Source organism: Chiloscyllium punctatum, chromosome 22 (genome assembly GCF_047496795.1).
Source record: "Chiloscyllium punctatum isolate Juve2018m chromosome 22, sChiPun1.3, whole genome shotgun sequence".
Taxonomy (NCBI): Eukaryota; Metazoa; Chordata; class Chondrichthyes; order Orectolobiformes; family Hemiscylliidae; genus Chiloscyllium; species Chiloscyllium punctatum.
Genome location: NC_092760.1, coordinates 61,679,570 through 61,693,950, shown reverse-complemented (window position 1 = coordinate 61,693,950; position 14,381 = coordinate 61,679,570). Strand labels below are relative to the sequence as shown.

Here is a 14,381-nt window from a genome sequence, read left to right as displayed (position 1 = left end):
GAAGTCCACATTGATGCCCTGGGGTTGAAGTGTTCCGAGGCGGAAGATGAGGCATTCTTCCTCCAAGCGTCTGGTGGTGAGGGAGCGGCAGTGAAGGAGGCCTGCCTTGAAGCAGGAACTGTTAATCGTCAAGCTTAGTTCATTGAAAAAAACTGAGACCATGCAAGCAGAATCTGATTGGTCAGGAATTTGATATGGTGACACACTGTCACTGGATTATAAATCCTGGAACTCGCTTGCCATGGCACTTTTCGTGTATTCTCTTTTGAAAACTTTTTTGGCCATAACTGAAGTATTTAGGAAGGCCAAAAGGCTTAGGAAAGAGCCCAAAAACATTTGTACTTGAGTGCAGCTAATCTGTAACTTGAGCCTCCAGCTTTACATACAGCCTTAAGTTCAGAGGTAGACAGACAACTAACCGTAAAAATATTTACTCATTGAATATAAATACACAACTTTTTCTCCTTAATTCACAGGATACACTGTTGACTGGATCAACATTTATCTTGCATTTCTAATTTCCTTGGAGGAGGTGGTGGTGAGCTGCTTTTTGAATTATTGCAGTCCACTTAGATAATATAGATCCACAATGCCATCATGGAGAGTGTTCCAGGATTTTGTACTGGGAGAAGGGTTCAGCTGTTACAATGCAAGTGTATGATGAAAAAAAATTCACATCCATGTTTAGGAGGAATGCTTCATTCATAAAATAACATGGAATAAAACATAAAATACATCAGGAGACACTTAATATTTACATACCCTGCTAACATGCTGGTCATTAAAACTGTACCACTGTCCATCACTGAATGATTTAATACAGGCATAGTAATGTCCACCAGCAGCACTTCCTGAGTGAACCATAACAGAGAAGAGCTCATAAATCCAGGCACCCTGAAAAAATAATTAACAAATAAACTGAGCAAAGGAGAAAGAAGTAACAACTTTTTTTATTTGTATCAGACCCTTAATACACAAAACATCCCAATATGCTTCAAATAAGCAATGCCAACAAGAAAATCTCTCACTGAGCAGTATATGGTTGCCCAAATAGTGATAATAACTTGGTCAGAGAGACAGATTTTAACAAGCAATTTAAATAAGGAAAGGGTAAGCAATGTAATTCCAAAGCAGAGAGCCCAAGCACCTGAAGACACGTCTAAATATGGTGCAATTAAAATCAGGGATGAAAAATTACTGGAAGAGTACAGAGCATTGAGAAAATTATTGGTTGGAGGGTATTACAAAAGATGACTTGCGTTACCACTATTTTTCTTCTGCGAAGAACTCGGAGGTCAGTGCATGGCAGAAACTTCCAAAACTGGAAGTCAATGTTTCGGCATTGACCCACAGTTTAAAAGGGAACATTGCAAATAGAGTCATAGAGATGTACAGCATGGAAACAGACCCTTCGGTCCAACCTGTCCATGCTGACCAGATATCCCAACCCAATCTAATCCCACCTGCCAGCACCCAGCCCATATCCCTCCAAACCCTTCCTATTCATATACCCATCCAAATGCCTCTTAAATGTTGCAATTGTACCAGCCTCCACCACTTCCTCTGGCAGCTCATTCCATTCATGTACCGTCTGCGTGAAAAAGTTGCCCCATAGGTGTCTCTTATATCTTTCCCCTCTCACCCTAAATCTATGCCCTCTAGTTCTGGAATCCCTGACCCCCAGAATATAAAGAATGACAGATTACAAGGTTAATTAGGACAAAGAAATCAGAACATGAGAGGAAGCTAGATAAAAATGTAAAAATGGACAAAGTATTTAAAAAAAGAGTAACTACACGCTCATTAGTCCTCAAGAGAATGCAAATAGAGAGTTAAGAGTCAATAAGGCAGCAATGTAAATGAAATGAACACATATTTAGTTTCTGTCTTCATGAGATAATACAAAAATCTTTTCAGCAATGTTGATAGATCAGGAAGTGGAAGGAAGAAAGGAACTTGATGAAATTACAATCAATCAATCAGTAGGGAAAAGAGACTCAACATATGATGCAAGGGGCTGACGAGTTCCCAAATCCAATGGACAGCACCCTAGATTTTAAAAGTAGCAGCTAATGACGTAACTTATATATCTGGGTTAATTTTCCAAACTTGCATTAGATGTTGGAAACGTTTCATCAGACTGGAAGTAACAAATTTTCAATAAGTTATGGAGAAGGAAAGCCAGATAGCTTGACACCTATCATGCTGAAGGTTTCAGCATTAGTTATTATGGCAGTTAAGCATCATACTTACGAAAACACAACATATTACAGTCAAGAGTTCTATGCTAGGGAAATCATGTTAAACCAATTTATTGGAGTTTGTTGAAACAGTAACATGGGAAAGTGGGAGTCTGTTGGCGGACTGAATTTGAGATTTCGAGGACGCATTTAACAATGCTGCACAAAGATTCGGAAGAAGAGTCACTGGACTCAAAATATTAACTTTGTTCTCTTTCCACAGATGCTGTCAGCTCCACTTAGCTTCTTCAGCAATTTCTGTTTTTGTTCTAAATAAAGGTTATTGGGCAAAGTAAAAGCAAATGATGTAGGAGGTAGCATACTCTTACTGATGGAAGATTGGCTGACTGGCAAGCATGTATGTATAAAATGGTCCTGTATCATTTTGGAGACATGTGTAAAATGGTGTTCCCCAGGAGTTGTGCTCGGGCCTCAATTTTTGCAGTTTACATCAATGACTGATACAAGGGAAGTTAAGGTACAGGAGCTAAATTTGCAACTGACACAAAGACTAGCAGAAACATATGCTGTAAAGATGTCATTGCAAACAACAAGCTGAGTGCGTAGGTATAATCTGTCAATTGGAGCAAAACATGGGGCAATATGAAATTGCTCACTTTGGCAGGAGTTATAAAAGAGCAAAATATTACCTAAACTGAGAATGACTGCAGAATTCCAAGGTGCAGAGACATAGGAGTGTCCCACTGCATGAGTCACAATAAGTAAGTATGCAGTACAGCAAGTAATAAAGGCGAATGAAATGCTTTCCAATATTACAAGACAAAGTGAACATAAAAGATGTTGTGCTTCAGAATGCTATGTATTGGAGCAAACATCTCAAATACTGCATGCAGTTTTTGTTTCCTTATTGAAAGATGTAAATGCAAAGAAGGCAGTTCAGAGTAAGTTTGCTAAATTAATAGCTGGAATGAGAGGTTGTTTTATATGGAGAGATTGAACAGACTAAATTTGTTGTCACTGAAGCGGAGAAGAGCAAAGGGTGACCTCTTTGAAGTATATTTCCTCACTCAGACAAGTCCAGAACTAGGTTACAGTTTAAAAATCAGGGGTCACCCTTTTAGCACAAAGATAAGTAGTGTTTTGTTTCTGTCTTGGATTGTTTGATTTTGGAGTTCTCTGCCTCAGAAGGCGGAGAAGGTGTGGTAACTGAACATTTTAAGAAGGTGATGGGCTGATTACGTAGTTAACAAAAATTCTACGGTTAGTTTGTGGAATTTGAAACAGACAGAATCAGGCATTATCTTATTGAATGACAGATCAGGTTTGAAAGGCTAAACGTTATACTTCTACTCCTAATTTATTATTGTCTGTGGCAATGTGCATTCCCAGAGAGTGTGCCAAGATTCCCAAGAATGTAATCAAGGAGAAATCAGTCTCTACTGATCAAGTGGATTGTTTGTGTTGAAGGTCCAGCTGGACTAAATGCGGTGCAGAAATGTTTTGTTCGGTGGCTCCGTGGTTAGCACTACTGCCTCACAAGGCCAGGGACCCAGGTTCGATTCCAGCCTCCAGCGACTGTGCGTAAAGTTTGCACATTCGCCCCGCGTCTGTGTGGGTTTTCTGCCACAATTCAAAGATATGCAGGTTAAGTGAATTGGCCATGCTAAATTGCCCATTGTATTCCAGGATGTGTGGGTTAGGTGCATTAGTCTGGGGTGAATGCAGAGTAATAGGATAGGGGAATGGGTCTGCTTGGATTACTCTTCGGAGGGTTGGCATGGACTTGTTGGGCCAAATGGCCCGTTTCGCTTATATGACGATTCTGTGAATGTGACTTTTGCTTTAATCTTTTGTATAAAATTAAAAAGGACCCAAATTTCACACCTATTGACATCAAGCGCACAGCAAGATTGCTGATCATACCATATACCTTTTCGTTCCCTGCCTTTAAGGATTTTTCACCTCCACTGTTATTCTCCAGGCATATTCCTTCATCCACAACATCATCATTTGAGAAGTCATTGCTCATCTGGTCACTGTGGCAACTTCCTTCATTTTCAGCACCACTGTCTGTGCAGCTCTCAGTCTGAGGAGATTTCTATGGAAAGAGAATTTATTGGATAGATCAAGTAGAATTAGTCTGTTGACTTTCCCTGCCTCCCCCCATCCCATTCACCACTGGCAGTTGTGCCATCAATGACCACAGAATTTCCTCCCTAGAACCCCTCTCTCATCCATTAAGACTTTCTCTGAAAACTCATTTTTTGATCAGCTCTCTTCTAATATATCCTTCTTTGATTCAACCTACATTTTAAAATGGTAACTCTTCTGTGAAGTACCGAATGAGATTTTTCTGTATGTATATAGCTGCGTAAATGCAAGTTATTAATACAGGAAATGTGGTTAAATTGTGTGGATTGCACATGATCAAAACACAGTTTTCTAGATTTCAGCAAAAAAAAACTGGATTAGTCCAAACAAAGGTATGCACTAGTGCATTGGTTAATGTGTAAATGTCCACACTTGATGGATCAAGACCAGTCCAGTAACATTCCAGAATGTATCCTTCTCTTTGTCCACCTGCTCTCTTCCCTAATATGGACAGACTTCTGATTATATTTCCCTCCCCTCCCCTATCAGCGTTCCGGAAAGACCACTCCCTCTGCGACTCCCTCGTCAGGTCCACAACCCCCACCAACTCTACCTCCACTCCCGGAACCTTCCCCTGCAACCGCAAGAAATGCAAAACCTGCGCCCACACCTCCCCCCTCACTTCCCTCCAAGGCCCCAAGGGATCCTTCCATATCCATCACAAATTAACCTGCACCTCCACACACATCATTTACTGCATCCGCTGCACCCGATGTGGCCTCCTCTACATTGGGGAGACAGGCCACCTACTTGCGGGACGTTTCAGAGAACACCTCGGGGACACCCGCACCAACCAACCAACCCAACCGCCCCGTGGCTGAACACTTTAACTCCCCCTCCCACTCCGCCAAGGTCATGCAGGTCCTTGGTCTCCTCCATCGCCAGACCATGGCAACATGACGCCTGGAGGAAGAGTGCCTCATCTTCTGCCTAGGAACCCTCCAACCACAAGGGACGAACGCAGATTTCTCCAGCTTCCTCATTTCCCCTCCCCCCACTTTATCTCAGTCCCAACCCTTGGACTCAGCATCACCTTCTTGACCTGCAATCTTTTTCCCAACCTCTCCGCCCCCACCCCCTCTTTGGCCTATCACCCTCACCTTAACCTCCTTCCACCTATCGCATTCCCAACACCCCTCCCCCAAGTCCCTCCTCCCTACCTTTTATCTTAGCCTGCTTGGCACACCCTCCTCATTCCTGAAGAAGGGCTTATGCCTGAAACGTCGATTCTCCTGCTCCGTGGATGCTGCTTGACCTGCTGCACTTTTCCAGCAAAACATTTTTCAGACATCTGATGGTACAGGCCCAGAGAACTGGCAATTGTTTGGAGCTTTGACAGCTCTACTACTGGAGATAGGCATTGCTGAGGTAGATCAGAGACCATAAGGGTGCCTCAAAATGGAGGTACCTTCAGAGACATGGATTAAATTCAAAGAAATTAAATAAAATGGTTATAACAGCTGAAACTGTTAAGCTCCCCAGAGAAGAGGGGAAATACTTCCAGTGGAATAGTGTTAATGGGATGTGGAGCAGTTAGGTGGTTGCTTTTGACCAAAGAAGATTCTATAGGTCAAAAGCCTTTTCCCACGCTGTAAACCTCTAATAATTTAGAATATTGGTGAGGCCTTTCATGTCCATTGCCCTGTCAATGGGGCAACAAATGTCCTAGTCCAATTGCCAGGCTGTCTCCATTGAGGTAGCAGTTTCATATATGGCCGCAGCTTGGGTTATTCTATTACCAACAAATAGCAGGAGGATGTAAAACCTCTTGTAATTAGGCTTTAGACATCACAGCTGGCTGCTCCATTTCTATCCCCAAACTTCTCTTCGGAACGTTTGGGTGTGGCTGAAATGCATAATGGAACCTTTCCTACTGGACTCCCTCATATTTTTCCTTGTTCCCATCTCAGCAACTACCATGACTGAGTTGGAAAAATTCAGCCCATTAACTGTCATTTCCTGCTCTTGGATATTGTATGACCAGCCTCTACTGTACTTTACGTCTGCATTGATGGTGACCAAGTCCGTGACTCACTATTCTTCATCTTAACCCTTGTTGGGATGTATCAGAACTTGACATTTTTCCTGAGGTCAAGCAAATGTTAATTGGTGGTGATAGACGGTTTGCAGTATTGGATAGACAGCATGCTTGTGATGAAGAGTGACGTCAACAATGCGGCTTCAATTCCTACACCAGCTCAGGTTGCTTCTGAAGTCCTGATTTCTCAACATTGCCCCTTGCTTGAAGTGTGGTGCCCCTCAGGTTAATCAATGCACTACTGCATACCTTTGTTTGGACTAATCCAGTTTTGTTTTTGCTGAAATCTAGAAAAATTTAACCAGTCATTTGTATCTAATTAAAAACTAGCCCTCATAAATACAGATATTTCGGCTATCCTAACAAAGGCTTTTATTTAATTGAGATTACAAACCTGGCTGGTCCGGGGCCCCTTAGGAGAGGAATCCCGCATGAATACGGGTTTTATTACATTTGATGTTAACACATTCCGAGTATGTAAGAGACTTAAATATACACTCTGGTTAGTTGTAGGTTAGATTAGTAGACAGTTGAGTTATGTTTTTTTTTCTTTTTCAGTATTTTTTTTCTTTTGTTAAATTTTGGCTATTCTATATTTGATTTAATTGTATATCAATGTTTGTATTTGACAAGTTTTGTTTATTTTTGTAAACTTGTAAAAATGTCAAATTTCTAATAAAAATATCTTTAAAAAAAACTAGCCCTATGGTCCTCTGAGATGATGGTGGCTGTTCAATCATATTCCACAACAAATCCCTTCCCATCACTTTTCACGTTCCCCTATCCTTCTATTTCTCTCTACCTTGTGTATTTATCTACCTACTTTTCAAATACATCTATGCGACTCAAAACAAATATTCATTTCAAAACCAAGTTCCATATTCTCACCATTGTCTGGGTAAAGAGTCAATCCAACATATTGCATATTATTCAAACAAAAAAAATTAATCAAATCATCCCAAAGTTTTGTGAAAAGTTGACAACTGCTTTTTATAAGGTTTCAGGAAAGCAAATTATTCATTATTATCCTGGTTTCTTCCAGATGCAAAAACAATCTAAGGGGATTTCTTCAAACTAAAAGGAATACTACATAAAGCGCATAAAACTACATAACATGGGGATAGTATTTTGTATAAATGCTTTTCTTTACTTGTAAGTTTCAAGTTATTCAATCAAACTCATTTAACACAGGTTATCTGGAGAATTGTTGTTTGTGGACTCTTGCTCTACATACCTAGGCACCTACATTTCCAATCTTACAAACAATAACTATGCTTGAAAAAGTACTTCACTATAAAGTTAAAGTGTTTTGGGATATCCTGAGGCCTTTAGAGAAACCACAGAAAAGCAAATTTCTTCCACCTTTAGTATCTTTATATGCTTTTTGTTCTATCCCAGTTACAGCTCCTGCAGTGGGCATCTGAGCATCATTGTGAAGGATCAGATCTTTGAAACTGTTGGGCCATATCTAATAACTAGGCCTTCAGCATTATTACACATACCTCCTCTTCCACATCTATGAAAGGACTCATGTCGAGCTCAGCTGGAAAGGTCATTCGGTCATTCAGCTTTATTCTGTGCATTGTAGTATAGTCAAAGTCAAAGCGCTTCAGTTGCAATGTCAATAAGTATGGGAAATGTAGAAACTTTAGCCCCTGTAGAAAGAGATTTCAAGTCACCTACGATTCAATATGCTTGAAATGCAAGTTGACCAGTATTCATCACTCAAACTATTTACCTTGCGCGCATCACATTTTTTCTTGCAGCGTTCACAGAAATATTGATTGGGGCCATCTAAGGTTTCAGGCTGAACAAATGCTTGCAACGCCTCTTCCTAGTGGGAGAACAAACAAAGAAAATATATACAACTCTGCAGGAACTCCATAGTTTCAAACTTTCTTATACATTCTTCAACCAATGAATGTGATACATGTAATGAAAGAAATTAAATTCTACACATGTGGACAGCTACTCTCAGTAATGTAGACTAAAGAGATTCCAGTTTTGATTTGTGGTAGACCAGATCTAGGCGAGATGCAAGGATGTGGCACTTCTCCTTGAGAACAGAAAATCTCAAACAGGGCGCCAGCTCATGCAGTGGACAGAGATTCAGAGAATGTTTTCACCTACAGTAGGGTTAGGGGATTAGGTTTGGGCCTGTCTGAGTTGGATGGACATCACCAACTTACAAGTGGGAAATGTAGCAGAGCCAGTGTGATATTCTGGAGTTATTTTGATCATCCAAGGGATTCAATAAGAATTTCTCAAATTACTTTCTCTAATTGGCCAGGATCCCTCTATTTTTTTACATCTCCAATGACCTTAACTGGTCTTGAGTAGGGTGGAGAACATATAAAATGTGATATGTACATGGATGGTATCACAGTTGCATGGAAAATGCTGCAAAGAGCAAAGTATCTTTGCCTGTCATTACTCACATGTTCATATTGATCAATCGACATAAATATGCATAGTACTATCATGCCAAATCAAATCAAAGTTCTCTTCACATTTGATTCTTGATGAGCTTGCGAGCTCAATATCTCTCAGCTTAGTATATATGATCTATTAACTATACAGTTATTTCTAGACTTAAAACATTCTAACAGAATCCTGACCGACATACCATATCCTACCCTTCATATACACGAGGTAATCCAAATTGCTGCTCTCTGCATTTCAACATAAACCATATCTCACATTCATAAATCATTCTTAACCTCAAATGATTGACCACAATGGATTCCAGATAAGCAACATTTCAATTTAAAATTCCCATCCATGATTTGACTACCTTCACAATCCCCTTGGAGTGTTGTAAACCGACAGGAGGTGACCAAGATATTCTGCCTCCCAAACATCTCCAATTTTAACTGCATCATTATTGGTGGCCCTGTCATAAGCTGCCTTTTTCTGCCTCTCTCGAATCCTTCACAATGCCCTACAAAATACCTCTCTAAGCAGGTTTTTGGGCAGCTGCCCTAGCATTTCAATACATATAGTTTAGAGTCAAATTGTGTTTAATGAAACACCATTGAGATATTTCATTAGATATTTCATTATCAATGCCCTTTAAAATGACAAGCTGTTTTTTCTCCAAGTGTCACTTCAGCTCAATTAGCAGGTTCTTATAACTCTAAACTCCCTGTAGGACCGGAGCTGAGCATCTAGGCTGATACTGCATTGCAGTAGTATAGAAATGCTGTATTCTCTGAAATTACCATCTTTTGTTAAACCAAGGACATATTTGGCTATTCAGTTTAAACTAAACCTCCCAAGGCATTATTTGAATAAGAGCAGGATATCCAACATCCAGTGACATTATCCTTTGATCAAAATTTCTAAAACAGGTTAGCTGATCATTTACCCCTCAGCTATTTGGGCATCTTGCCTACATGAAGTTGATACATTTGTCCATAATAACTACATTTAGTAACAAATAAATGACAAGAGAATAGGAAAAACATCACAAATTCAAGCATGCTTTTTTTTAAATTGTAGACTGATTTCATGCTCTTATTTACATTTGGCATTCATGTGCAGTTAAGATGCTGTAATATTTGTTCACATGATCATTTTTGAAGATTTCAATTACCAGTAGTTGGACTTTCCTTTTTTCATTCAGGATTGCGTCCTCCATTCATTGCCCTTCCCAACTGCCTTGCAGAAGTAGCTATAAGCTGCCTTCGTGAACTACTGCAGCCTTTGGAATGTAGAGACACCTATACTTTTTGGGAAGAGTTCTAGGATTTTGACCCAGTGACAGTGAAGAAATGGCAAAATAGGTCCACTTGAAGGTGAATTTCCACAGCTGGTATTGACCCCACATATCTTCTGTTCCTGACTTTAGGAGGCAGAGGTCATAGGTTTGCAAAGTGTTGTCTAAGAAACCTTGGTGTGTTACTGCAGAACATATTGGTGGATAAAAAGAAAAAATGCGAAAAATGGTAGATAGTGTGTCAATCATGTGAGCTGCTTTATTCTGGATGATATCAAGCCTCTTGAGTGTTGTTGGAACTGCACCCATCCAGGCAAGTGAGGAATATTCCATTACATTCCTGACTTGGGCCTTGCAGATGGAGAACAGACACAGGTGAGTAACTGACAACAGGATTCCTAGAATTTTACCTGCTTTTGTAACCACATTATTTACATGGTTGGTCTAGTTTAGTTTCTGGTAAACAATAATCCCCAGGATGTTGATCGTGGGGTCTTCAAAGATGTCAATGTCATTAAATGTCAAGGGGTAATTAGATTCAATCTTGTGCCAGGTCAGCGATTGGTATTTATGTGGCATGATTGTTACTCGTTACTTATCAACTGAAGCACAGATAGTGGTCAGGTTTCTCTGCATTGGGCATGGATTGCTTCAGTGTATGAGCAGTTGCAAATGGTGAACAATATGCCTCGATTAGTTAATGTCTTTGCTCTGACAGAGAGATGATCATTGAAGAAAGAAGAGAAGAGAAGATAATTGATCTACGATACCAATCTGAAATAAATGTTTGGAAGCGGAGAGGATTGGCCCCCAACAACCACAACCATCTTCCTTTGACTAGCCATGACACACACTATCCAGGAGTACCCAATTCCCATCGACCTTGCTATGGTTCCTCGATGGCACACTTGCTCTGACATCAAGTGTAATCACAAACACCTCACTTTTGGAATTTTTTTGTCCATGTTTTGACTAAGGTTGTAATGAGGTGAGGAGCTTAATGACCTGACAGATCCCAAATTAAACATAAGGAAATAAATTTTCCTTTTCAAATGCTGCTTGCTAACATTGTCAATGACATTTTCCAGCACTTCGCTGAGGACTGAAAGGGTAGCAATTGGCCAGATTACATTTGTCCTCCTTTGTGTGCACCACATTGTCAGGTACATGCTAGTGTTGCACATACATTGGAACTACTTGGATGGGGCATAGCTAGTTCTAGAGAATCATTCTTCAACTTTATGGCCAGAACATTTCTCAATATCATGCAGAGGCTTTGTTCATGAAAATTTGTGTGTCACAAATTTGACTGAGTTTTTGTTTGAAGTGGTTATCAAGAAAACAGATGAAGGCAGAGTGGTAGACATTGTTTACATGGACTTTAGCAAAGCCTTCAACATGGTCTCACATGGTAGACAGATTAGATCACATGGATCCAGGGAGAGTTAGCCAACTTGGATAAAAAAATTGGCTCAATGACAGAAGGGGTTGGTAGAGGATTGTTATTCATACTGGAGGCCTGGGACTGGTGAATTCTTGCTGCAAGAATCAGTTCCAGGTCCACTGCTGTTCATCATATATATCAACGATTTGGATGAGAGTATAGGAGAAATGGTTAGTAAGTTTGTGGATGACACCAAAATTGGTGGCATAGTGGACAGCGAAGGTGGTTATCTTAGAGCATAATAAGAGCTTGATCAAATAGGCCAATAGGATCAGAAGTGGCAGATAGAATTTAATTTATATATATGCAAGGTGCTACATTTTGGTAAGGTAAAGTGGGGCAGTACTTGCACAGTTAATGAGGGGGCTCTAGGAGTGTTGTTGAACGGAGAGACCTACAGGTGCAAGTACATAACTCGTTGAAAGTGGCGTCACAGGTGGTCAGGGTAGTGACGGCAGCATTTGGCACACTTGCCTTCATTGGTCACAGCATTTAGTATCAGAGTTGGGACATCAAGTTGCAGCTGTACAAGACATGGCTGAGGCCACTTTTAGAATACTGCACACAATTATGGTCACTTTAGGAAGGGACAGAAAAAATTTAAAAGGATGATGCCAGGACTGGAGGGTCTAAGTTATAAGGAGAGGCTGGATAAGCTGGGTTTTATTTTAAATCTGCAACATCAGAGGCTGAGGGGTGATCTTAAAGAGGTTATAAAATCATGAGGTACATAGAAAAATTGAATAACCAAGGTCTTTTTCGAAGGGTAGGGGAGCCAAAAACTAGAGGGCATAGGTTTAAGGTGAAAGGGGAAAGATTTAAAAGGGACCTAAGGGGCAATATTTTCACTGAGGATAGTGTGTATTTGGAATGAGCTGCCAGAGGAACTAGGAGAGGTAAGTACTATTAAGAGACATTTGGACAGTTACATAAGTAGGAAAGGTTTAGAGAGATAGGAGTTGAACACAGGTAAATAGGACTAGTTCAGTTTAGTATAACTGGTTGACGTGGACAAGTTAGACTGAAGGGTCTGTTTCCATTCTGTATGAGCTGAAAATGTGTTGCTGGAAAAGCGCATCAGGTCAGGCAGCATCAGGGCTCATGCCCGAAATGTTGATTCTCCTGCTCCTTGGATGCTGCCTGACCTGATGCGCTTTTCCAGCAACATATTTTCAGCTCTGATCTCCAGCATCTGCAGTCCTCACTTTCTCCTTCCATTCTGTATGACTCAAATTATAACCTTCCTGTAATGTGACTAGAACCATACAGAAATTTCCAGCTGTAGCCGAATCAATGTCTTACATAGTTCCATCATTACATCCCTGCTTTTGTTTTCAATACCTCACCCAATGAAGGAAAACAATCAGCCTTCTTTACCATCTTAACTAGCTGCCCGTCAATTTTCAGGGACTGATGGACATTCATTCCAAGGTGTCTCACTTCCTCAATTCCTCTCAACACCCTACTTAGATGACCTAGCAGTATTATCGTTAGACTGTTAATCCAAAATGCCAGGTAATATTCTGGGGACATGGGTTTGAATCTCACTACGGCAGATAGTGGAATTTCAGTTTTAAAAATCTGGAATTGAGAGAGTCTCAGGACGACCAAGAATCCATTGTCGATTGTCGGAAAAAATCTATCTAGCTAACTAATGTCCTTTATGGAAGGAAACTGCCATCCTTACCTGGTCTGGCCTATCAATTTGGTTGACACTTCACTGTCCTCTGGGCAATTAGGGATAGGCAACAAATGCTAACCTAGCATTTATTGATGATGCCCCTCATCTCATGATAAATTAAAAAATTACTGTGGCTTCTCCAACTTTGCCTTCCCCCAAGTGCATAACCTTGCGCTTCTCTGGACCGTATTTCATTTGTCACTTTTCTGCTCAACTCAACAAACCATTGATATCATCCTGCTGTCAAGAGCCATCCCCTCCTCCATCAATGTCTTTATTTTGTTTGCGCATATTTCAGTCACTTCTCTCACTCAAGTCCAAATTATTAATACTGCAAAAAAATCCAATAATAAAGTACTACAAAATACCACTGGAAATTGCTTTCCATTCCTAAAAGCGTTTATGACCTTAATGCCTGAGCCAATTCTGGATCCAGCTTGTCATATACCCCTACATATTTTACAGACCAATCTGCCGCATGACCATGTCTTACTAAAATCCACATAAACAATTTTGACTGCACAGCATTCATCGATCCATCTGGTTAGTTCCTCAAAAAAATTAAATTAATTAGATTTAACCTTTCCTTAATAAAACCATGCTGACTCTCTCAGATTAGTACTTGCCTTTCCAAATAACAGGTGATCCTCTCTCTTAGGAATGATTCTGGTAATTCGTCCACCAATGTCAATTGGCCTGCAATTATTTGGCTCATTCCTCACATCCTTTTGGAATAATCATACAACATTCACAGATCTCCAATTATCTGGCACTTGACCTGTATTTTGAGTGTATTGGAAAACTATCCTCAGAGTACCTATTTCCCCCCTGGCTTTCTTTAACAGACTGGTATACAACTTTTCCAACCCTTGTGATTTATTCACTTTCATGGAGGTCAGTTCCTCCAGTACCTCTCACCTCACTATGCTTATTGTAATTAACATTTCACACGCCTTTTCAACTGGAACACCTGCATCACTCTTCTCCTTTGTGAAGACATTGAGGAAAAGCTCTTTAAGAACCCCCATATCTCCAGCATCCACACACATCACCATGTACAAAACTAATAGGTCCAACCCTGTCCCTAGTCAAGCTCTTGCACTTAATGTATAACATATCTTTGCATCTTTCTTTATTTGAAAAATGTG

The 14,381-nt window shown here is 40.3% G+C and overlaps 1 protein-coding gene across 4 annotated transcripts in view; it reads right to left on the bottom strand.

Moving 5' to 3' along the window:
• Nucleotides 1-14,381, bottom strand: part of usp47 (ubiquitin specific peptidase 47) — a 184,091-nt gene that overhangs the window by 59,498 nt on the left and 110,212 nt on the right. For all 4 annotated transcript variants that reach the window (XM_072592475.1, XM_072592477.1, XM_072592474.1 and 1 more), the window contains 4 exons: nucleotides 8,129-8,224; nucleotides 7,893-8,045; nucleotides 4,132-4,299; nucleotides 763-894 (listed from right to left, as the gene is read on the bottom strand). In XM_072592475.1, the coding sequence (XP_072448576.1) occupies nucleotides 763-894; nucleotides 4,132-4,299; nucleotides 7,893-8,045; nucleotides 8,129-8,224 (549 nt within the window). The remainder of the gene's footprint in view (nucleotides 1-762; nucleotides 895-4,131; nucleotides 4,300-7,892; nucleotides 8,046-8,128; nucleotides 8,225-14,381) is intronic.